Source organism: Carassius gibelio, chromosome A15 (genome assembly GCF_023724105.1).
Source record: "Carassius gibelio isolate Cgi1373 ecotype wild population from Czech Republic chromosome A15, carGib1.2-hapl.c, whole genome shotgun sequence".
NCBI lineage: Eukaryota > Metazoa > Chordata > Actinopteri > Cypriniformes > Cyprinidae > Carassius > Carassius gibelio.
Window position 1 is genome coordinate 7,247,050 of NC_068385.1, and position 26,140 is coordinate 7,273,189.

The 26,140-nt window shown below is 36.1% G+C and overlaps 1 protein-coding gene across 4 annotated transcripts in view; it reads left to right on the plus strand.

The window, feature by feature from the left end:
- LOC128029024 (rho guanine nucleotide exchange factor TIAM1-like) overlaps positions 1-24,099 on the plus strand; it is a 77,177-nt gene extending 53,078 nt beyond the window's left edge. For 3 of the 4 annotated variants that reach the window (XM_052616469.1, XM_052616470.1, XM_052616471.1), the window contains 15 exons: positions 310-396; positions 1,745-1,957; positions 2,277-2,377; positions 13,224-13,418; positions 15,533-15,601; positions 17,039-17,164; positions 17,324-17,432; positions 17,755-17,934; positions 18,701-18,819; positions 19,545-19,653; positions 19,752-19,810; positions 19,925-20,030; positions 20,131-20,218; positions 21,595-21,767; positions 21,840-24,099. In XM_052616469.1, the coding sequence (XP_052472429.1) occupies positions 310-396; positions 1,745-1,957; positions 2,277-2,377; positions 13,224-13,418; positions 15,533-15,601; positions 17,039-17,164; positions 17,324-17,432; positions 17,755-17,934; positions 18,701-18,819; positions 19,545-19,653; positions 19,752-19,810; positions 19,925-20,030; positions 20,131-20,218; positions 21,595-21,767; positions 21,840-22,324 (2,219 nt within the window). In that variant the 3' untranslated portion in view covers positions 22,325-24,099. Of the gene's footprint in view, positions 1-309; positions 397-1,744; positions 1,958-2,276; positions 2,378-8,794; positions 8,848-13,223; positions 13,419-15,532; positions 15,602-17,038; positions 17,165-17,323; positions 17,433-17,754; positions 17,935-18,700; positions 18,820-19,544; positions 19,654-19,751; positions 19,811-19,924; positions 20,031-20,130; positions 20,219-21,594; positions 21,768-21,839 lie in introns of all 4 variants that reach the window. The other variant, XM_052616472.1, reaches the window with a different exon arrangement.
- Positions 24,100-26,140: the final 2,041 nt, after the last annotated feature.

A 26,140-nucleotide genomic window follows, 5' to 3' on the forward strand; every position in this document is an offset into this window, starting at 1 on the left:
TTAGTTTATAATAACAACACAGTCATAGAAGATTATATTTATGTTTTTATTACATTTTTGCATTTATATTTATTTATTTATTTAAAAAATTATTAGCAATTTTGAATTCGAAAAATGAATCATTCTAAAATGTATTTTATGCTCCATGGAAGAATAAAAAAATTCAGATGGGTTTAAAAAGACATGATGGAGAACTAATGATGACAGAATTGATATTTTTGGGTGAACTATCCCTTTAATAATCTGAGGTCTGCTTCATGATTATACTTGATTATGATGTCTATCACTTCATGTCTCTGTCTCTCACAGGTTTCTCTATCTCTGTGGTGGAAGAGGACAGCGTTCAGCAGCTCTATATCACTGACGTGAGAGCTGGAGGACTAGCGTTCGCTAAAGGTTCATTAGCATGTTTCACCCCCTAATTACATTCTCTTTCTCTTCTCACCCCTGTCTCTTGGTTTGTCCTTTTTTCTTTCTCTCTCTCTCTCTGTCTGTTCAGCATCTGTAAAGTAATTGCTGTGATATCAGCGCTGTGCTCCTGGTGTTATGAAACATGTTGTCAGCTCTGTGGGGTTTCTGAGAGCCAGAGATTGCAGATTTAGTCTCAACCCTTCTAAACTCTGAATAATGACAAACGATAGAAAGAATCAGAGAGATGATTAAAGTAGGACGTATCATGCCGAACAGGATTTTCCTTGCTCATCTTGAAGATTTTGTAGAGCATTTACAGGCATTTTGCATACAGAAACCTTAAAGGTACAGTAACAGAATTGGCACATTTAATTCTGACATTGGAGGATCTAAATAAACAACAACACTTTGAAAAGAACTGTTTTTCAGTTTCTAATGCATTTTAAGTACATTTATATTCAACATTTCTCTTACTCTTTTACGCTAGGCAAAATATAAAATATGGCCCCTTTAAATGACCATCAAAACAAGCGTATCTTGACATCCAGACACTGTCAACATGCCGAATAAGACTCTCGTCTGTCTGAGTGATGTCTGCGTGATCAGTGTGGCGGGATCAGGTCCGACTGGCTTATTGCTGACATTTCACATCGCCCAGAGAACTGGGTCAGAATCCAAAAGCTAGACACAATCTCTTTTTTTATTGCATCTATTTATTTAGCTGATAGCCTTCACATCAGTGAAGAAAGGGCATTGTATTACTTAGATGACATATTTTAGTAAAATAAAAAGTAGGGCATGACTTGATTTTATATGTTGCAGTTTCACTGGATTGTAAAAAGCGGGGTTTCCATATCAAAATACAGTTTTAGTAATTCAGCTTATTCTATATTATTTTATTTCAGTTGATTGCCAATGCAACATTTCTAAGTTTAGTGTTAGCATGCTTTAAAATTAAAGTTTTTAATCTAATATTTATTTTATTTTATATTAGCTTTTATTTTATTTCAGCAGTTTTATTTTTGTATTTATTATTATTTTTACAGTTTTTGATTTTAACTGTATTCATTATGAATCAAGGAGGAGAAACAAACTGTATTTATTTTTTCACATTTATTTTTGCATTAATGTATCACGCCAAACAAGACCAAAATCATGATCTTCAGTTTTTATATCCTTTGTTAAACTTCAGAAATTCTCCCTTTGCTTTAATTGCTTGGAACCTCTAAATATTTCACAATTGCATCCACTTTGCATGTCTCAAGAAGTATGCGATTGCAATATTTCACTACCTAATTATTCATGAAATATTACCATATTTAAACGATTGCAGGTCTGAACGCAGGAGATGAGATTCTGCAGCTGAACGGGAAGGACGCACACACTCTGACCTTCGCTGACATGAAGGTGGCGTTCGCTCAGGTCTCTCTCTCTCTCACCGTCAACACGCTGCCCCCTGTTGACCGCCGACAGCTCTGCTTCCTGCCACCGAGACGCTCGGACGCTGTGGACAACATCTACACAGACATCTTCTCTCAGAGTCAGGGTGAGGGAGCCCAGAGATCTGCTGACCCGTTTATTTGACTGAAGATGCTATAATGCTTCAAAACAACCGCTAACTAGTGCATGTTAAAATGCAACACTTTTATAAAATATAATCAAGGGGTTCATGCTCTTGTCTTTCTAATGGAGTTTTTAGAAAAAAGTGTTTAACTTTACAGTCTTATTGATAGCCGAAAGCATTATTATAACCAAAATATTAAAAGAAATGCTCAGATAATCTCTGAAATGCTTTAATATAACATCCAGAAACATTGCACGGTTTAATGCAGCTATCTATAATAAAGGTAATTGTGTTTCCACAGAGGAGATTCTTGACGATGGAGTGGGTCTGATCGTGGAGACTTCAGGAGACGGTTTAGACGACGACTTGGAGCTCTTCGCTGAGTTTGACGACTATGGGAAGGTAAATAGCTCTGCTCTCATCTCATGGATTTTGTTTCAAGATCTTGTGTGGCTCCTCCCGTAACGATGGCACACTTTTCCTGTCTGTGCGTGGGTTTCGTTCACGCTCACCAAATCTCGAACTGGAGAGACCTATCGAAACTCTGAACTCTGAGCGAGAAGAATCACACTGCAGAAGCGCTTCACCATCTGTCATCCGGAGGGGCTCGTACAGTTCAGATTCTGTCATTTGTCGTGTCACATTAATAAGTTTGACCCTGTCTGTCTGTCTGTCTTCATGCCTGTCTGTAATGATGAACTGGATCTTGTGCAAATAGCTTCGCTGAGTGTTTGGAGATAATTAGTTTGCGTTAAGACGGGTGACAGTAAAACAGAGGCCGTTTGATTTTCTTTTGCATCCTAATTGCTTTATTATGAGGCACAATTAGCCAAATCATGGAGGCGGTGATGAAGGTGGTCTCTCTCTGAAAAGTGCCAGACAGACATCACTTTTAGATGTAAGTGACAGTGTGTGTAGTTATTTTCCCACATCTCCAAGCTGCTGGATGCAGTCACAGTTGTTTCATTGGATGGACGTGTTGATATGAAGGAACCAATCAGATTCTGCACAACCCTTCCATATTTACATATTTTTAGAAAGCTGTTCCCAGAATTCCCTGTTCATCTTATGTCACTTGCGCACTGACGAGTTGAGACCTTACATGGTTTGTTCCTAGTTCGGCTGATAATGTACTACAGGGATACTCTTAATTAACGAGGGGTCCACTTTTAGAAAATGAGGTTAAATTGGACTTGATTTTAATTGGTTTCCAAATATGTGGCTATTGTTTTTTTTTAGAACATTTTCCAGAACATTGTAGTCAATCCAGTATGTTGATTCTCAACCACTACACATGCAAACTTCTTATCTACTTATTATTCATGTGTAAAGTCAATTAACAGTTTTTAATTGGATGCACCAGTTTAGAAATCAGTCCATTTGGTCTGTTTTCACTGTCAAGATTTCCACATTTTGCCGTTGTTAGCACATTTTTGATGCTAACTACAATTCACAACGTTTGAATATGCTCCGAGCTGTTGCACCAATCAGTGATGACAGTATTTGCATTTCCTGATGTTTGGCGTTTCGAATATTCATGCAGAAATACAACTTGCTAAATATTTGTGGAATCAATCTCCTTGCTCCACCAATTAAATGCAATATAAATAAAAGTTTTACACCCCGTCTGATCTGCAAGCAAGTCCCACAGCATGATAAAACTAGATCTCTCCCATTATAAGCCTGGTCTTTGAGCATCTCTGATGTGCAGAATGAGTTAGTTCTGCATCTGAAGGCTGTGTTGCTGTGGGTTTGCTGTCAGGCCCAGACAGAGAGATGCACTTTGGGTAAGCAAAGAGACAGCAGGACTCTGTGTCTCGGTGGGAGCTTGGAGAAGATTGCTTTTGGCATGCATAGACATGTATCTTTCTCTTTGCATAGCACTATCTCTCTGGCCTTTATTAAAAAGGAGAGAGAAGCGTTTAGGGCAGACGGGGAATGCAAAGGAATCTATAATCAGCTTTAGTGCACGCTCATATATACACACACACACACACACACACACACACACACACATGCACATAGTTGAATGTAATGCAGGATAACTTTAATGAACATAATTCAGGTTTAGTCTGAGTATGCTCTGAAAGTATAAATACTTTTGAGCTGTGAGAAACAACTAATTATGATTTCCCTCAGGAATTTGGGTTTGTTTATTTTCTCTGCCATTATAATATATTGTGTCCCCAACAAAGTATTTGGACACTTAAGTCAAACTTATTGTGAATGTCAATGCATTAGGAACAAAATATCAAAGAAGCTGGATTTATACACACACACATATATAAATATATATATTTGTGTATTGCAGTTTTATTTACTAGTGATTCATGACTAATATTCATCACAGCGATTCAACACTATATGTCCCCAAAAAGGGACACGTAAGTAACATTAAATATAAATGTCAGTGCAGCAAAATATTAAAGATGTTGCTTTTATTTGCATTTATTTCTTAAAAAGCATGGCAGAAGCTCACTTTTTACGCAAATCATTTCAGAAAAACTAATTAGTGGCTAAAAAGTCATTGCAAAAATGACTCAGAAAAGGTTTTTGATGAGGGTAAATCTGTACTTTTAAATACCGCTTTGTTTGCTAATGTGTCATTCATGCATTTTTACGCAAGTGTCCAAAAGCTCGTCAAAGCTCTGACTTTATTGTTATTTATTGTTTCCCTCCTACAGGATTCAGTTTTAATTGTGGGAACTTGTTGTAATGTATCCATTTTTAAAGCAGCTGTCAACACGTTGACTTCATGAGCTCAGGTGTGAATAACGGTACATTAGCAGTGCTTGGCTGTCTGCTGGGATATTATTCTGTAGGTGGAATAGAGAGGGATTTGGACTCGCGGATCATTTGAAACATTTTTCTGTGTGATTTGTGCTGATCTCCACTTTAACAGGCGGCTGGGCTTGCGGTGTGTGTGATTAGTTATATCAGGAGACGTCTTTGATGCTAAAAGTGTTCAGTAGAGGATTTGGCAAGTCGAGTCTTCTGTGAGCATTTCTCTTTCTCTTTCAGGTGGCTGATTTTTTGTGCATTTCCGTTTGTTTCTTCATCTTTTTGAAAGAAGTTGTTTCTGCTCACCAATGCTGCATTTATTTAATCAAAAATACTGTAAAATTTAAAAGACCTGCTTTGTGTTGTAATATTCTAAAATGTAATTGTTTCCCATGATGCACGTCTTCAGTGTCACATGATCTTCAGAAATCATTCTCATATGTTGATTTGCTGCTCAAGAAGCATTTCTGATTATTATCAACGTTGAAAAGGGTTGTGCAGTTTAATAGAAAGTCTAAAAGAAATGGTGTTATTTTGTGACATTATAAATGTTTTCACTGTCACTTTAGATCTATTTAATGTATCCTTACTGAATAAAAATATTAATTTATTTTAGATTGTCCTGTCAAATCAGTCAATCGTGCCTATTGTGTGTGTGTGTGTGTATTTATATGAATAAACACACAATTACATGTATATATTTAAGAAGTATTATATATATATGTATGTCTTAAATACATATATGTGTGTGTGTATTTACATATACATATAAATATACACAATACACAGAGACAAATATTATGTAAACGAAATTTTTATTTTGGATGCAATTAATCGCGATTAATCGATTTGACAGCCCTACTTTCAAAGATAATTTCTTACTGACCTCAAAACTTCATTCAAAATTAAAATGGAAATGAATGGAAATAGTCCATTTAAATTTCTTACACATTGACAAAGAAAGGACGTTCTCTAGGGATGGTGCAACAAAAATAAATGAGATCTTTCTGACGTATTGCAGCATGTGTTTGCATAGCTGAAGTGATTCTGTCGTATCATTGTTCCGCGGTGCATCTCGTCAGCTGCTGCGCTTCACCATCACAGCATGTGTTCACGAACCAAAATGAAGCCTGAATCACAGGATCTGAAGGCACATTTCTCTCCGTGCTCTTTTAAGTCCTAGTGCATTCATTCTGTTTATTTTCCCCCGCTGACTGTCTCTCTCTCTCTTCACATGGCAGTTCAGATGATCAGTCGTTATGAAACAGACACTCGCTCCAGTCCTATATAATAAATCATGAGGCATGCTGACAGCTGTTAGACAGTATACACAGTAAAACCCTTCATCACCTTTTAAGCGCCACTGCTACAGACATACATATGCAGATGGACATTTTTGGCCGTTGCGTCACGACTCACAGTCCTCTACAATAAGAATTGCATTAAAGATGACATGTTGAGTTGTTAAAAATACCTCAGAACCCCTCTGGCTTGTTGTTTTTGAACCAGAACACATTAGAAATGCTTCTATTAATGGCCTGGTGAACCCGAAACCAGCCTAATTTGGATCGTAATTACAAACCCGATTCCAAAAAAGTTGGGACATTGTACAAATTGTGAATAAAAAAAGAATGCAATCATGCGAAAGTTTCAGATTTAAATATTTTATACAGAATACAACATAGATGACATATCAAATGTTTAAACTGACAAAATGTACCATTTTAAGGGAAAAATACGTTGATTTTAAATTTCATGGCATCAACACATCTCAAAAAAAGTTTGGACAAGGCCATGTTTACCACTGTTGGGATCCCCTCTTCTTTTTATAACAGTCTGCAAACGTTTGGGGACAAGTTAGTCAAGTTTAGGTATATAAAATGTGTCCCATTCTCTAGTTGCTTATTTCTTATGTCTTAAGTCTTCTTTCTGATATTGCTCCACTATTTTTCGCCGCAGCATTGGAGGAATTGGTGATCCTCTGCCCATCTTGACTTCTGATAGACACTGCCACTCTGAGAGGCTCTTTTTATACCCAATCGTGTTGCCAATTGACCTAATAAGTTGTAAATTGGTCCTCCAGCTGTTCCTTATATCTACATTTAACTTTTCCAGCCTCTTATTGCTACCTGTCCCAACTTTTTTGGAATGTGAAATCCAAAATGAGCCAATATTTGGCATGACATTCCAAAATGACTCACTTTCAACATTTGATATGTTATCTATATTCTATTGTGAATAAAATATAAGTTTATGAGATTTATGATTTCTATTAAATTCCCTTTTACTCACAATTTGAACAGTGTCCCAATTTTTTGCAATCTGCTTTTTTGTATTATGTATTGTTGCATGCTGGATATAGAGGTTAAACCAGCCTAAAGTGTTTTCAAATGCTTCATTTATGATTTTGAACAGCTAAAAACTATTTTTTTTTTTCAGAGGGACCACCACTTGTCTGTCAAGACCATTGAACTAACTTAGGCTGATTTAAGGTTATTTTAAGCAGGGAATGGAAGGAAATTCATTCTAAATGTGGATTTCCCTTCCTTTGTGTTGGTTTGATTGTTTCTTCACACCGTGGAGCCTTTTATACTCATAACAAGATCAATAAAAAGATCCGTAATTCCACTGGAACACTAAGTTAGTTTCAAGATTCATTCTTCAAAGATTTAGCACTTCAATTGCGGTCACATTTACTGTTGTTTGGCTAATTTCCTTAGCTGAAAACTCCATAGGAATCCATGCAATTGGGAATTTTCATGATGGTAAAAGATTTCCCCACACAGATTTGAAAACGGATTCAATATGATTGTGTGAATTGACCGCATCGACTAGTATGCATCTGATAATGATCTAGTATTTCTGTTTTATTGTGTGCAATTCATCACTGCTTGTTTTTTCGAAAGAAATCATTATAATGCGTTACTTCACTCATCCTCTTTAGACTTCTACTGGAAAGTGTATCCATTAGTTATCCATTAGACAGCCAGTGAACGTCATAAAGCTATCAGAGGTGATCTCTCATTAAAAACAGTAGGTTGTTGCATTAAATATTATCAATAATAGTGAAATCTCCAAAGAAAATGCAACCAAAAGCGTTCCGATTTGGCTTCTCAAGTAAAGGTTTAGATTTGTATTTGTTTGTTTAAAGTGGTAAGAAAAAGAGTAATTCTTAAAACAGTATTCAAGAGTTTATTTACTCTGATTTGATGATGCATCTTGGTAAAAATGTGTAATATTTCCTAATTTGATGATATTACCTAAGCTTACCTAAATATCATTCAGTATTTTGAACAATTTCGCAAAACAAAAGCAGTCAAATTTAAAAAGTTTCAAAGTTTGCAAAGAATTAGAAAAGTGCATATTAGGATTACTCATAAAATAATGAGTTGAGTTTTTATAAGGGATGATACAAGGCTTCCATCAAATGCATATTTTCTGGAAAGCAAAACACCGTAAATTAGTATGGATGAAACAATTATGGATTTAAATTGGCAAATATGAAGCCGGGTGGTGTAATCAACTAGTCTTTCAGGCAGACAACTAGTTCATATTATCTTTCACAGCATTGATATTCTTGAGCGGCTGAACTCAAACATCCCATCACAAACAATCAGAACAACCTTCTAAAGGAGATTCCTTCAACTTCCTCTTCCTCTTCCTCTTTCCATTCACCCTTGATTGTTTTTACATGTGTCTTGAGTATCTTAACTTATGTGGCTCAGTGTTTGCTCAGCGTGGCAGGAAGAGAGAGAGGAGATAAATGAGGTGGTGTCGCATCAGAACGGGCGGGTGAATACAGATTTGGACGAGAAGAGAGAAGGTGGGCGACGAGTCTCTCTCTCTCTCTCTCTCTCTCTACTTTGTTATTTGTTCTATTTGTCGTGAGCGGAGGGATGTTGTCGGGTGCTGCAGCAGTGAATCTGTGATTTCTGAGGCGTTTCCTGAAACTGATCCAGCGTCAGAGACAGTGGGCCGGCGTGTTTCTCTCCGAGGCTGTTTCTGCTGATCCTGAGTCAGTCATGTCTGTGCTCAAACGCAACAGACACAGCAAACGCTCGTCGGACTCCATCTACGACCTGCTGCACCTGGTGAGAAGCGTTTTATGATTGCCGTTTATCTCAAATCGCTGTCTTTTATTGATCAGGACAGGGCTTTGTGTTTCTTTGCTGGTTTTTGTTGGTGTTTTGTGGATTGTTGCCTGGGTTTTCTAGTAAAAAGTGACAATTATTATTATATTGTTCATGCACATTTTACTATGAGAATACCATGTTGTTGTTTTGTGTGATGATGATTTTAAATATCATGCATATTGTCATAGATCAAAGTACTATCATGTTAACATCTAATATTATGATTTTAGGTTTGTACTATTTTACAGACCAATCGGATTATAATTATGAGCAATTTTGCTGGAAAAACTTTAGACCAGCCTACAGTGGTCTTGGCATGATCCCAGATTGGTCTCCAGACAGATTTTTGTTGGTTTTAGGGGGATTTTAGACACTTTTGAACAGTTACAAACCAGTTTATCCATGCTCAGACACCAGCTTAGGCTGGTTTAAGTTGTTATTTTAAGCAGGGTGTGGCGATCTTGTTGGGATTTCATAGAGGAAAGTTGATTGGAAGTGTGGATTTCCCTTTGCATAACACGTGTTTGTTTCTTCAGAGCATGCAACCTTTTATACTCATATTAAGATTAATAAAAAGATCCCTAATTCCACTGTAACACTAAGTTTATATAAAGTCAGGAATTTGTTTGGAAAACATTTCCTAATGTTGGAATATAAATCAAACATCTGTGAAGTCACACTGCAAGATTTCATCCTTTTTATCTTTATTCATTGCAAATGTTCTTAAAAATTTCAATAGGAATCCATGCAATTGGGAATTTCGCATGAGGGCGGAAGATTTACCGTACACATTTAGCAATTGTTTCACGTTGGTCATGTAAATTGGTAATGTTGACTGACAGAAAGATGCTTGGTTTGAAAGTGACTCTTTTTGAAAACACTGACAATAGACAATGTACTTTTTTGCCTGCAAAATGTCACTAATGTGATGCATCTTTAGGGTTAGGGTTTGTTTAAACAGGAGGTTGTGAGCTCTACACCTTAGCAAACACCACTGACAAGCGTGTTTTACATTGGCATTTTCCCAGCAGTTAATGTGTTTCTAGTGTTGTGCACTGGACGTGGAGGGTGGCGTATTTTCTCTCTGCTGTTATGCTGTTTTGAGACTCAAGGACGCTGGGAGAAACACTGTAATTCATCCGTTGTTTGTCCTTGCGTGGGCATTCGAGGACCTTTAAGACTCTCTCCGCTAATGAACAAGGAAAGCAGCTTTCACACGTTTAAAAAAAAAAACTCTGTCAGACAAAATAAGCATCTGTAGTCTGCTAAATAAATAAAAGTAGTTTAAAGTCAATGTTAGTGCTTTCTCTTTGCAAAATGCAAATCACAAGGTTTGTTTTAATGAGTAGCTGGGTAGATATTTTGATGAACCTGACAGTTTTGCTTATCCTGAGCTGCTTTGGGTTTCTGTGCTGGTTTTTGTTGGTGCTTTGTAAACTGTTTGGATTTTCTTGGTAAAAATGCTATTTTTACATAGTGGTAGTATGATAATACTATGTTTTTTGCATTACAGTACCATGAAAAACCTTAGAGTAGCATTTAAATATAATATATATCACCATATATCAAAGTACCATTGTGTTATCATCTAATACTATGATTTTACTGCCACAATACTTTTTTGTATGGTTTTACTTGCTAGTCTTTGATTGCTTTTAAAGACTAATAGGATTGTGATTATTCTGTGCTTTTGCATGCTTTTGTAGCTATTATTATAGTTAACTATGTGTAACTGGTAAGAAATACTAAAACTAAAAATGTTACTTGAAAATTTTTTTTTTTTATTTCAGCTTAATGTCTAGGAAATGCTTTTATATTTATTTATTTATTTCATTAGTAACGTAATGTATTAAAATAACTACAACTAAAACAAAAATGATTGAAAACTATATTGACATTTAAAAAAACTAATAAAAACAAACAAAAATGTTTTACTAAAAAAATAACTCATTCAACAAAGACTACAACATTATCTCAATGAAATTAAATGAACACTGGTACATAGAGACGTAAAATAAAGCTTATTTACTTTTAAGAGTGCATTCTGGGAAACCCGCCGGTGTCGTCATGCTTTGCTTCTTCAGCGCGACTGTTTATGTCTCTCCACAGAAAAAAAAAACAAGTTTAAGTAGCTGACCTTTAAACTCTGTTTATATCACGGGTTTTGTACGAGGTTTTCTGTGTGCAGTAGCCTTGATCTTCCTCTTCAAATAATCTCTTATGTCTCTGTTTTCAAAAGCCTCCGATGTGTCTGCGTTGGTGGATGTGTGGCGTACGAAAGGGCCACTTCTTCTCTCCTAATGCACTTGTCTCAAGACTGTGCCGTTTCAGAGAATGATGGAGAAATTCAGTGGAAAGCTGACAGCTGCTGTATCTGAAAGCGTGTGAACGTGTCTCTGTGATAACGGGATCACTAACATCTTGACAGTTCTCTCGCTGCTTGTACGCCACAGTCGTGGCAGCTGATGATGTTTTAGCTAATGACTAAAGTGACAGGTGAAGCCCGACGCCCCTCGGAGATGATATTCTGCATCCCTGATTTATTTGTTTACACACAGACAGAGACACAATGTGACGCTCCTGAGGAATTATTATTTACACATAACACATAATGTTCCTGCTAACTTACTGAAATTGTAACCCTGAGAAATCACACCTGATGTAGTATTTGAAGAGCATATACAGCCCTTGTGCTTTATTTACATGCATTTAAGTTTGCTGAGATCCGGTTCCTTCTAAAAAAATATCACATGCTTAGAGTAATGCATTGAAATCACTACTAGCATCTGAAGTGGGCTTTTCTCTACTATCTGCATTGCCATTGGCTCCCGGTGCATTGCATTACTTTTTTTACTTATTTGAATATAGTTGAACTCTAATCAATTTGGTTGCATCGGTGAGCACTTTCAGGTATGATTCAATAACGTTTGCAATAAAGTTTGGGTCACTGAAAGTTTTGTTTCAAACACTCAGCATTGAGATAACTTTAAGCTGTCTTCTCAGTTTTGGTCAAGTTCATATGTACTTGTCACCTTTAAAAAACAGCAAACTGTTGGTGATTTAGAAGGAAACTCTTCAGCCTCAACAGAAAGAGTGAAAGAGAGTGAGAGAATTAAAGATGATTTTAAATAATTAAATAATGATTAATTAATTTTAATTGGTTCAATATTTGTATTTTTTATTAATTGGTATTAATTTTATTATTTATTTTGTGTTAATAAATTAATTAATACATTTATTTATATTTAGTCCAATATTTTTATTTATTTTCTTAATTTATTATTATTAAATAATTTTAATTAGGTAATCTTTATTTATTTATTTAGATGTTTAATGCATGTTAATTGCTTAATGCTCTGGCAATATTGTGCTACTCTACACAGTCAAGCCAGTAAAGCTCATCTGAATTAGTTTCAATTTATTTATTTATTTATTTTCTGGAAATTGTAAAAATATAATGGTTTATACATTGAATAATCATGCAGTAATGTCTATTGTTAAATAGTGCAGTCAATGAAATACTTCTCTTCACATTCTTTGTGTAATTTGATCATTTTCTCTTTTTATTTGAAACTTCAAGGAACCAAAGCAAAAGATCAGATCAGATTATTCATAACAAATGAATGAGTCTGGCATCAGTGTGAAACAGCTTCACGTTACAAAGCACTTGAGTTAAAAACAAAAGACTCAAAACAGTAAACACTATTACTGTAAAATGACTCATTTGCACTGCAGAAGAGGTAGATATATTTCATGTATGAGTCAAAAACGTCATTAACAACTCAATTTGTGACCTTTCAACACGTTCTTCATCATCTTGACTTGTCTGGGACACATTCGTATCCTCAGTTTAACATTTCTCATGTGTAAATAACATACAGCTGTCCTGCCTCTGGCCATCCCTTCATACTGATCTACCATAGTATAAACAGTGTAGCAAAAGATCTAGATAGATGGATAGATAAATGGACGGATGGATGGTACTTTCTCTCAGTCCGTCAGTGTGACTGTGAGAATAACGGTCCATGTGCCATCACAGCCGTTCCCATAGCAACCGCATCCATGGACAGGTGCTTATGTTTTGGTTGGTGTTCAGAAGAAATGAAGACATTTCAGAAGAGCAGGGAGAGAGAGAGAAAGAAAAGAGAGGAGAGGCAGGAAAAAGAGCAAATGAGTGCTAATGATTTTTTTTTATAGCGTTCTTCATCTGAGTGGCTGGATCTAGCTGCAGGTGCTGTAAGCGTGTGTGTGTGTGTGTGTGTGTGTGTGTGATAATAACAGCACAGGACTGTCAGATGTCTCAATCATCACGACTGTCGTTTCTCTCTCTGTAGAGTACGGAGCAGGTCGCAGCTTTCTGCCGCAGTCTGCACGAGATGAATCCCTCGTCTGAGTTCGTCTCTTCCTCGTCCGGACCGGAGTCTTCCTCACTTCCTCAGAGCAACGCCACTCCACGCCAGCTCTCCGATGCCGACAAACTCCGCAAAGTCATCTGTGAACTGGTGGAGACGGAGCGCACCTACGTCAAAGTCAGTACCTGTGTGTGTGTGTGATTAATCAGACATATTCACCTGTGTGTTTGACTTTCATAAGTTTGTGCCCTTCATCGAGTCGAGGCCTGAAGGGAAAGATATTGTGCCCTTGGCTTGCCTCTTTCTGCCACCTCTCACTCTCTGTCTTCATTTGAAATGGAATACTAGCATAGAGCATACTGCCTTAAAAATAGCATTTCAAACCGAATGCAATGATTTAAAACAGTAGTTTGTCACATGACCTCACAGTATTCTATGCAGCATGTGTTATTGTATACTTAAAGGGATAGTGCACCCAAAAAAAGTCAGTTCTGTCATTGCATTTGTTTTCTTCTTCTTTGGAGCACAAGATAAGATATTAACCCGTGGCATGCACACAGTCCAGTAATTTACGGGAGTGACAACTGTATTCTACAAGTGAATTATCTCCTGAAATATGCAGGTAGTGAGTAACAACCGTATTTACAGAAATTGTGCGCAGACTTATTTAAACACGAGTGTTTTTTTATGTGCAGTGCAAGAAATCACTGGGCATGTTCTGAATCCTCAGTGTTGCCAGATCTTGCTCGATTCTCTCTGTATAGCTCATGATTGCTCGCTGTGTTGAGATCAACGACAGAGCCGTGACAGTATTTCCTCGTCTCTGAGGACGGCTGGGATTACAGTAACACCTTCACTGACATCCGGTTCGTCACTGGGAATATTTGCGGTGTATTTGGATTCATCTGCCTGTTTGAGCAAAGAACTAAATCAACAGTCTGAATGAAGCACTACAGCAGAAATTAAACATGACGAGGCTGAGCAATACAGCTGGAGAAATAGTTTTTGGAGTTTTTGTATATATTTATGTATGTATGACTCTTAATGGGGATCTTTTGACCCATAATGTTGACCAAACAGCTACTATCTACCAAGTGCATTTTAAAATATGTACTGCATGTAAATTCAGTAAAAAAAATATTTTCAAAATAATTTCAGTTTTAACAATGATGCCTTCTATTTAATGCTTTTGGTATAGATTAGTGTAACAATGCATCTCCTAAACATCATCTTGTGCTACATGTATTTTTGACTAAAACACTTAAAATTATACTTCAGGATCTCTGTGAACATTTCTGAGTTACTCAAATGATTCACTGAATCAGTATTGTTAACCAGTCAGGTTTATAATAGTTAACTAAAACCATAAAAAATGTTTTACTTAAAATGAAAACACATTATATTTTATGAAAATAAACTTGCAAATTAATATAAAAAACTATATACACAACAAAATCACCAAAACTTTAAAATTGAAAATATGAAAACAAACTAGTTCAAATTATAAAAGAAAAAATTATAAAAATAACAGGATCTCTAATGTCAAAATAATCTGCAATTAATTGTTTTTACTTCAGTTATTTTTTCTAATCAACGACTGATGCTCGTTAACAGATTATTAACCAGTAAATGATATGATTATTTTAAATTAGAGAGGATAAGTGTCTGTGATCCGTTAAAAATATTAACATTTGTTTCCCGGGGGTTCATTTTGCATGCCAAAAAAAAAAGGGAATTTTTTTTTTATTAATTCATTTTGGCTTATCTTTTATGTTGCTATAACTTCTTATATGCAATTTTTTTATCTTGTTCTTTTTGAAATAAGCTACTGTTAATTGAAAGGATTTGTTGTGTAGCGAGGGGAACTAAAATAACATAGCTATGTTTACATTTATTATAATGTTTATAATGTTTATAAACTTTTCGCATCAGCGTTAGAACTATTTCTGAATGAAGTAATAAAATGCGACTTATTAATAGGCTATGCAATGTATGTATTTTTTCTCTAAAAATCAATTGTTTATACGTTTAGTGCAGCCTATTTTAACAATGCATCAAAGCTTTTTAAATATTTAGTTAAATTACTGAAAATTAATCATTTAAACCATTTAACTGATTGTATTAATCATTCCATATTCTTAACGGTCGGTTAAAATGACCATTCCTTATTCTTTTAAACACTAAGGTTAATAAATAGCCACAAAATTGGTCAAATATACGGTCACATATATTGTTAATATTGTAAATGTTGCTGTTCTTTAATATTATTGTGCGTTCTCTCTCTCTTTCAGGATCTGAACTGTTTGATCGGGCGATATTTAACCCCGCTGCAGAAGGAGTCTTTCCTCACTCAGGATGAGGTGAGCTGAAGCGCTGCTGATGGTTTCATCTTATTATCAGCTGGCGCGCTCAAACACACCTACAGAACACAGAATGATATTTCATAATCATCCTGATGGAGAGCAGCGTGTAGGAGGACACTGAGACAGAGACACACACACACACAAAGAAAAGAGAGGTAGAGAGTGGGAGGAAAGAAAACTTACATCAGACAGAAGAGAGGAAGTTCTCAATCTACCGTCTGCGTCTCTGCTCCTTTAATGCCCAGACTTTAAGGTTCAGACAGATATCTAGAGAGCAGTATATGTATTTTTAAAAATATGTATTTTATATATTATTATGTACTGCTTTAGGTATATGTTAAAGTGAATATCTACAGTTTTTACTTATATTTGTTATTGAAGTAATATTAAATACATATATATTAGTTCTATCTATCATTACTCTGTATATATGGGTATTTTTAGATATTTTGAATATATTTTATATTATTTGTGTGTGATATGGAAGCTTGTTTCTGCCACTGAATAAAAAATATAAATAAAAAAGGTAATTGTGACTTACCTCGCGACTTCGAGTTCATATCAAATGAAATTGTAAGAACATATCAATCTTCCCCCCTGAAAAATTAGACTTTATAACTCGCAATTGTATAGTTTATTTCCAGCAATTCGGAGAAAAATGTCAGAACTGCGAGTTATTTTGCTTAAATCTCAAAATTGTGATTTTTCTTTCTCTCAGAATTGTGAATTTAAATCTTGAAATAGATTTTTCCTCAGAATTGTGAGTTTAAATCTAAAAAAAAAAACAATTTTTAGAATTGATTATTTTTTCAGATTTTTTTTGTTTAAATATTAAAATTTTGATTCTTTTTTTTCTTTTCTCAGAATTGCAAGTTTAAATTTTGAAATTGTGATTTTTTTTTTCTCAGAATTATTTCGTTTATCAAAATTGTGATTTTGTTTTCTCAGAATTGCGAGTTTAAATCTCAATATTTTTTTTCAGAATTGCGAGTTTAAATCTTGAAATTTATTTTTTTTTCTCAGAATTGTGAGTTTAAATTTTACAATTGTGATTTTTTTTTTTCAGATTTTTTTTTAAGTTAAATATTAAAATTGTGATTTTTTTTTTCTCTCTGATTTTTTTAGTTTAAATATTAAAATTTTGATTTTTTTTTTCTCAGAATTGTAATTTTAAATCTCAAAATTGTCACTTTATAACTCGAAACTGCGTGTTTACATCTCACTTTTCTGAGAAAAATTCAGAAAAGCAAGATAAAGTCTCAATTAACTTTTTTTTTATTTATTTAATGATAAAACGTGCTTCCATACTATAAGCTTTTTTCCGTAGCACATACATTTAAAATTTGAATTGTACTATGTTTATATATAACATAATAATTGGTTAAAATTATTACATTTGAGCACATTCATTTTTCCTGCATGTGTATCTGATAGCTGGACGTGCTGTTCGGAAACCTCCTGGAGATGCTGGAGTTTCAGGTGGAGTTTCTGAAGACTCTGGAAGACGGAACCCGGCTGGTCCCAGACCTGGAGAAACTGGAGCGAGTGGAAGAGTTCAAGGTCTGCCCCTCTGATGTTTGTTGGTTTTTTTGGATGTGTGTGATGATAATAACATGTTTTTGGACACTACAGTTGTGGTGCATCACTCAAAGGCAAGATTTATCCAACACAAACCATAATACCCGATGTATTTCTCTCAAAATCCCTCTCGTCTTACAGAAAATCCTCTTTTCTCTGGGCGGCTCGTTCCTGTATTACGCCGACCGCTTCAAGATCTACAGCGCTTTCTGTGCCAGCCACACCAAAGTGCCCAAAGTGCTTGTCAAAGGTGCGTAAATCTCTGTTCAAAGGCGACCTTGCTCCCTGTGAATTGAGTCCTGCACCATGGGGTCTGTAAATCTGATGTGAGCGGCTCTCCGGTGTGTAATACAATCCTGCCGCTGCATGTGGGATATTTTTAGTATTTAATGTCGATTCTTTAGATTTGTTATAGGATAGGTTACGTAACAGTGTTTTCCAGTAAGTCGAAGAACTTAATGTACTTGTAAACACTTTGCGCTGTGTTAAATGCCACCAGTCTTCAAATCTTTCCATCACTATCAGTCTTGTGACAGCGTTATCACATCTTCCTGTGTTTGTGTCCTCTCCAGCAAAAACAGACGCGGCCTTCAAGGCGTTTCTGGACGAGCGTAACCCTAAACAGCAGCATTCGTCCACGCTGGAGTCGTATCTGATCAAACCCATCCAGAGAGTGCTGAAGTATCCTCTTCTCCTGAGAGAGCTGCACTCGCTCACAGACCCCGACAGCGAGGAGCACTACCATCTCAACGGTGAGAGACTGGTGCATATGAACATGCAGCTTTTTAAAAAGAAGTCTCTTCTGTTCTCCAAGGCTGCATTTAATAGATTTTAAATGCAATAAAAACTGAAATATTATTACGGTTTAAGATGACTGTTTTCTGTTGTAATATATTTAAAAAAGGTGTTTATTGTTGTGATGCAAAGATGAATTTTTTCTCATGATCCTACAGAAATAATTATAATATGCTGATCTACTGCTCGAGAAACATTTCTGATTATTATCAATATTAAAAACAGTTGTGCTGCTTCGCTTTTTTTGTGATAAACCATGATTTTTATGCAGGATTCGTTGAGGAGTAGAAATGTCAAAAGTACAGAATTTATTTAAAATAGAAACTTTTGTAATATTATAAATGTCTTTACTGTCAACGGTTTAATGCGTCTTTGCTGAATGTATTAATTTGAAGTGTTCATTTCTTTTTAAAAAGTGTAGTTTATTGTCCAAGAAAGATGTTATAACTGAAGCCATCAATCTGAACGATTATGTTTCAGCCAACTTTCTGAATTCACTGCTATATAATTGACACACATATGTGACCCTGGAACACAAAACCTGTCTTAAATGAGTTATACATCATCTGAAAGCTGAATAATTAAGATTTCCATTGATGTATGGTTTATTAGGAGGACAATATTTAGCCGAGATACAACTATTTGAGACTTAAGACCGGTTTTGTGCTCCAGGGTCACATATGTATAACTGATATATAATTTCTTTTCTCTACTGTTTTGCAGTTGCAATGAAAGCCATGAACACAGTGGCCAGTCACATCAACGAGATGCAGAAGATCCACGAGGAGTTTGGAGCCGTCTTTGACCTCCTCATCTCTGAACAGACCGGAGACAAGAAAGAGGTTTGTGAACCTTACATCAGCTCCTTCCAGTCAACTAATTTCACTCGACAAGCAATGTTTTACTGTTTGCATCCACCCTAATTTAGTATTTAGTTAACCAATATTTTGTTTTATATATTAGTTGCACAGTTATGGTTCTCACGTTGTCTCAGTTCACTCTTTGTTTGTGGTTGCATGTGAGTGAAGCTTGGGATAATACAGACATTTTCAACCACATTTCATGCTCTGCAGCTGATAGAAACTTAAATCTGTCAGATCAGGTTTCCTTCTTTATTCCAGTATTTACTGTCATCTGCATGCACATTTAAATCTTATTAGCTTATAATGTGAAAACAGTGAAACTTTGTTGCATAATGTGGCTCTAAATGATGCAGTCTGACAGACGAGATCCCTTCTGGATTGCAGATTGTGAGGTGTGTGTGCGTGCATGTGTGTGCATGCGTGTGTGCGTGCGTGTGTTTGCATGTGTGTGTGCGCGTGTGCGTGCGTGCGTGTGTGTGCGTGCGTGCGTGTGTGTGCGCGTGTGTGTGCGTGCATGTGTGTGCATGTGCGTGCGTGTGTGCGTGCGTGTGAGTGCGTGTGTGTGCGTGCGCGTGTGTGTGCGCGCGTGCGTGTGTGTGTGTGTTTGCGTGCGTGTGTGCGTGTGCATTCATGTGTGTGCGTGCATGCGTGTGTGTGTGTGTTTATTGTGCGAGCTCTAACGGCGGCGTCTGCTATGATTACAGGTTGCAGACTTGTCTATGGGAGATTTACTCCTCCACACCAGTGTGACATGGATCAACCCGTCCTCCTCACTGGGAAAGTGCAAGAAAGAGCCACAGCTGGCCACATTCGGTGCGTTCTCTTCCCATACAACCTCAATTCATAGATAGATCGATCGCTGATAGATCTGAAGTCATTTTATGAACTGTAATGTTATGTTTGTCCTCCAGTGTTCAAAACCGCTGTAGTGTTCATCTGTAAGGATTACTCCAAGCAGAAGAAGAAAATGGTGAGGGTGTTGTTTTCATGCTCTTGTTTGGTGCAGGACAGTGTTCACACCCTGATTCACATCAGAATGATGAATGCGTGACATTATTCACACGCATCTGTCTGTGTTTCTCAGAGTGGTTCTCACAGAGCATCTGTCTCAGGTGAAGAGAAAGATCCCTTCCGTTTCCGCCACATGATCCCCACTGATGCACTTCAGGTGCGCACACTGTCCAATACAGGTAAGCTCACCTGTGACCCCGTCAACCCACACACACACAAAACAAACCAGTGCATGATGAAGTCAGACCCTATAGAGGTAAACAGAGAGCTGTGTTTCAGATGGAGAGAGCGCAGCAGTGTGTGAGATCGTCCATGTGAAGTCTGAATCAGAGGGAAGACCAGAGAGAGTGTTTCAGCTCTGCTGCAGGTCAGTGTCTCCTGCACTACAACAATCTGCAGAAATACACACACACAATACAGTTTGGAAACATTACTATTCTTAATGTTTTTGAAAGAAGTTTCTTCTGCTCCTCAAGCCTGCATTTATTTGATCAAAAATACGGAAAAACAGTAATATTGTGAAATATTATTACAACTTAAAATAATAGTTTTCTATTTGAATATACTTTTAAAAAAAAATTATTCCTGCGATGCAAAGCTGAATTTTCAGCATCATTACTCCAGCCTTCAGTGTCACATGTAACATCAGTCGATCACATGATCATTTAGAAATCATTCTAATATTCTGATATATTAAGAGTGTTGGAAACAGTTCTGTTGTCTCTTATATTTGATCAATAAAAGGTTCAAAAGAACTGCATTTATTCCAAATTAAAAAATATATATATAATAATATATTTTCTTTACTATCACTTTTTATAAATTTAACACATCCTTGCTGAATAAAAGTATTGATTTTATTTTTTTTAAAAAGGGGGAAAAAAATACTGACCCCAAATTACTGACCACTAGTGTATACTGTTATTACAAAATATTTATATTTTATAGCTTAGCACATAGCTTCTTTTTTTTTTTCTTTTTATTCGTCAAAGTATCCTAAAAAGTATCACATGTTCTGAAAAAATATTAAGCAGCAGAACTGTTTCCAGCTTTGATAATGAATCATCATATTAGAATGATTTCTAAAGGATCATGTGATAATGATCCTAAAAATTCAGCTTTGCATCACAGAAATAAATGATATTTTAAAGTATAATAAATGTAAAAACAATTATTCTAAATTGTAATAATATATCACAGTATTACATTTTTTCTTTATTTTTGATCAAATAAATGCAGGCTTGATGAGCAGAAGAAACTTCTTTCAAAAACATTAAAAATAGTAATGTTTCCAATCCTTTGGTCTGTACTGTATATATATATATGTGTGTGTGTGTACATCATGCATTTTAAAACAAATTGTAAATATATATATATATATATATGTGTAATATGTAATAAAAATTAAAAAATATTACAAATAATTTTTAAGTATGTAAAATTTATAGAAACGATATATATATTAACATTTATTTCAAAAATATAAATATTAAGCATATATAAAAAAAAAATCAAAACATTTCATATATAAATATATTTTATAAACTATATATAAAGTCAACTGTCACCATCTGGTGGAGAAACCTTGTACTGTCTTTCAGTACATCTGTGTCAAAACTGTTATTGTGCACTGCTGCATTTGTTGTTGCATTGTTACTGTTATGTGAAATACAAATACAAACCCAAAGTTCAAAGTCAACATGAATATTAAACTGGTACCACTGTGCAAAAATGTGTCTGCAGCTCTCCAGAGAGTAAGAAAGACTTCTTGAAGACGGTTCACTCCATCTTGAGAGATAAACAGCGGCGTCAGCTGTTGAAGACGGAGAGTCTTCCTCTGAGTCAGCAGTACGTTCCCTTCGGAGGAAAGCGCCTGTGTGCGCTGAAAGGAGCCCGACCGGCCATGAACAGAGCAGGTACACACACAAAGAAAGGATGCATTAAATTGATCAAAAGTGAGAGTTAAGACATTTACTGTGTCTTCTCAGTGTCTGCCCCGACTCGTACTCTGGGCCGGAGGAAACTTGTGCGCAACCGCTTCACCATCGACACAGACATTGTTTTCGACACCGAGCCCGACAGCGACTCGCCAGACTCCCAGCATGCTCAGCAGCAGGGCGTCGTTCCGGCGGGCGACACCGACCGCTGGGTGGAGGAACAGTTCGACCTTCAGCGCTACGAGGAGCAGGACGTGAAGGAAACGGACATCCTGAGCGACGACGATGAGTTCTGCCAGTCCGCTCTGAGCCCGTCCACCGAGCCGGACCTGGAGGGAGCGCTCTCCGCCCTCTCGCTGGAGGAGGAAGAGAAGAGCAAGAAGGACTACAAATCCCAGCATGCCAAGCTGTCTCACTTAGGGAAGCAGTGTGCTATGTCAGTCGCCAGTGTGGATGAGCAGGTGCCCGATGAGGACATCTGGGTGCGACGGGACGGCAGCACGGAGAACGACACACAGGACGAAACCCACAGCTGAAACACATCAGGAGACGACCTCAATTAAAGGAATAGTTCACCCAAAAATGAAAATTTGCTGAAAGTTTACTCATCCTCAGGCCATCTGAGATGTAGATGAGTTTGTTTCTGCATCAGATTTGGAGAAATGTAGCATTGCATCAGTGTCTCATCAATGGATGCTCTGCAGTGAATGGGTGCCGTCAGAATGAGAGCTGATAAAAACATCACAGTAATCCACAGCACTCCAGTCCATCAGTTAACATCTGAAGAAGATAATATAATATATAATATTTTTTCTCCAGTCATCTGGTCTGACCCAGGAGAGAAATCTGCACGGATCAAACACAGATTACAAGCCAAAAACAGTCCAATACAAATATGTTTGGTGTGAGAAACAACAGATTTTTTCACTGGAGGATGTGTTATTATGGATTGTAGACTCATATTTTATCTTAAACTAAAACGCTTAAATTATAGATTTGTTTCTTGCAAACATGCAGCTTTTTGCTTCATGAGATGTTAACTGATTAACTGGAGTACTGTTTGTTATTATCAGCTGTTAGGACTCTGACGGCACCCATTCACTGCAGAGGATCTACTGGTGAGCAAGTGATGCAATGCTACATTTCTCCAAATCTGATGAAGAAACAAACTCAACTCATCTGCATCTTGGGTGACCTGACAATGAGTAAATGTTCAGCCAATTTTCATTTTTAGGGGACTGTTCCTTTAAAGCTTTTCAGCCGTTGCATGACGACAGTTTCTCCACGCTAATATTCCCGAATGTTAGACATTCCTTTCCAAGTAGCTGTAAGATATGATGCTTTAAACACTTTAGACGAGCTCTACATGTGCGCTGTGGCCAATCAGAAACCGCAGGAAACGTTGTGGTACAATCAAATAGAATTAGAATTGCACATTCGCCGTTGGACCGCCAACGTCTGCCAAACATTTCTGTTTCCTTCTTGACATATATAGATATATATGTATGTATGTATATATAATATGATATATACATATTATTTCCAAAATAAGGGCTGTGATTTATTTATTACGTCCTTCAGATGTAAGAAGAATGTCAGCCTGATTAAATATCTCACTTTTTAATTTGTTCGGCATTGTCTCATATTTGTCATGAGAGGCTGTAATCGCCGTTTTTCCTTTGGGTTGTAAATATTTGTTTATTTCTTTGTGATTTATCTGAAATGTAAACACTGCGCACTATTCTGACCTGAAATCTACATGTAATTTGAAATATTCATCCAGTAATTGTGTGGAATATTGATTTAGATGTGCACATCTCAGGTCAAAATAATGCTGAATGTATTTTGTGATTCCTTTCAGAGCGGAGGATAATTTTTATTTTTTTTTACAGCTCATTCTAGGTCAGTTTGTCCTGTTTTACTTGAATTTTGTTGATAAATGCAATATGATTTTTAGCGGATGGACTGTTCTGTTCTTGTTTAAATGGCTTGTTGTGGTTCAGCTCTGCATTAAGGACACATTACGACCCTCGTTTTGATGCTCACACTCACGATTCACACTCGACCATCCAAACCTTCATGCAGACTAAATGCATACAGTGTAAGGTTTTTTATTTTACAGTTAAATTTGAGTTCATGATTTAAAATTCCCAAATTTGCTGAATGCAATCAAGTGAAGCCACTGGAAAATATTTTAGATGATGCTGAATTCTAATTGAAAACGTTCCCATTGAGCTATAGAGACTGCATTTTTATTTTGTATATAGAGCTGTGGATTGATATTATATCAAATAAACTGGTTTCGTACGTATCAAGCGCCTGTGATTCGTGGATGCTTCTGCATTTCCAGTATGTCTTTACACATGTACAGCCGTGTTAATAAGAAGCCCTTCGTGTGTTGAAGTCACTGACAGATGGAGGTGCCAGGATGGCTTCGGGCTGAATGTTCGAGAGGAAACTCTGGAGGCAAGAGTGAAACACAAGACGAGTGAAGCGATCAATCTCTGAGCGCTCAGATGTTTCTGAGATATAGGAGCTGATAGAGCTTCTGTCTTCAGGCCAGACTGATATCATCAGACCACACACACACACACACACACATCAGTGAGATCATTTACAGAAATGAATTCATGAATCTTTTAAGCTATTGATTTTAAATTGAGGGATAAAAAGCGTTTTTCCCCATCATGAGGCATTCAGAACAGAGTCAACTATATAATGAAGGCTGATTTTTATGTCATGTCAAAGCAAGCTCGGTCACTGTTTGCTCTTGTGCATGTTTGATAATCTTAATATTAACGTTTATGCATGCTACTTTTAAATTTTTTTTGGTTTTCATGAATTGTTTTCATAATTGTTATACAGTTGAAAGTGTATTTATTATATTACGTTATATATTTATAAATGTAGAATTATAACATTTTAGGGATGCACGATATTGGACTTTGGCCGATATTCGATATGCCGATATTTTCTAAATAATTTTGCCCGATGCCGATACCGATATCGATATATATACAAATATATACTGATATATTTACAAATATATACTGATATATTTAAACTTTAATTTTACTGAAGAGAAATCCATGTATCTCTTCTGTACTGATTCTACCATAAATTTATTATTTTACAAATGTAGACAGACATTCACATCTGAAAAACAGGTCAATTATTTCACTTGGAGAATATCGGTTTGGCTCATCGGCAGAAATATTCATATCGGCCGATACCGATAATGGTCATTTTAAGCTTTTATCGGCCGATACCGATGTTGTGCCGATATTATCGTGCATCCCTATAACATTTATATATTTTGTATTTTTTAACAGTGAAATAGATGGATCTGCCTCCCAGTGGACGAAGTTGGTAGCATATTTTTGTGCAAAGTATTTTTTGCAGTCCTAATGTTCTTCGTGCACACATATGCGAAAACATCATAATGAGGGAAAACTTTGATATTGTAAAAAAAAAATATATATATATATATATACTGTATGCATATTTTTGTTCTTACAGCAGAACATGTATAAAATTGACTCAAGAAGACGCTTTATTTCCGTGAGTTTATTAATTGTGTTCCTTATCCTTCAGTGTTAAAATTAAGTTATTTTTGTCTTTGTTTGCAATTTCGACAGATGCTGAGAAGACTACTTTCAGCTATTAATGACTCGAGGACTTCTGATGAGGGGAAAAAGGCAAGTTTATCAAGTTATGGTAGATTTGAACTAAATCAACATTAAGGCTAAATATTAACCAAAATTACAGTTTCTAAAAAGATACTGTAGCTCTATCATATAACGGAAATGTAGTGAATTATATTAATTTGCCATGTATTACGTAAAAAGCGTGCTTATTTCCGTCTAACGTTTTTCGTCGTAAATGTTTAATAAATAAATACCATTAAATAATTTATGAGCGTTTTGCATTGTGTGGTTTTGATGTCTAAGGTGCAGTTTTACACAGATGCACTAGATGGCGCACAAACATTTCGTGTAAATATGCAAATCTGAAAGTGTTGTCATCTACTGAAAATGTAAACAATTATAATTTTTCTACAAAAGACTACTTAAATGTTGCATATATGTATTTTCTGGTCATGTATTGAGACAAGAAGTGAAACATTTGTACTGTCACGTTAAAGGAAAGTAAAAGGTGAAGTAAAGTGCTGTCTTGTAGGAAAAGTCTAATATTTATGGCCAGAATTTATTGATCATATAAATATATAAAAAAGTTGTTAAATGTCACTCCTGTTCTCTGAGGCTGGACGTGTGTTGATATGAAACTCGGTCTCTGTGGTCCGACCTGTCAGACAGGTTTGAACGTTTCTGTTGACTTTTCAATAACCCTCA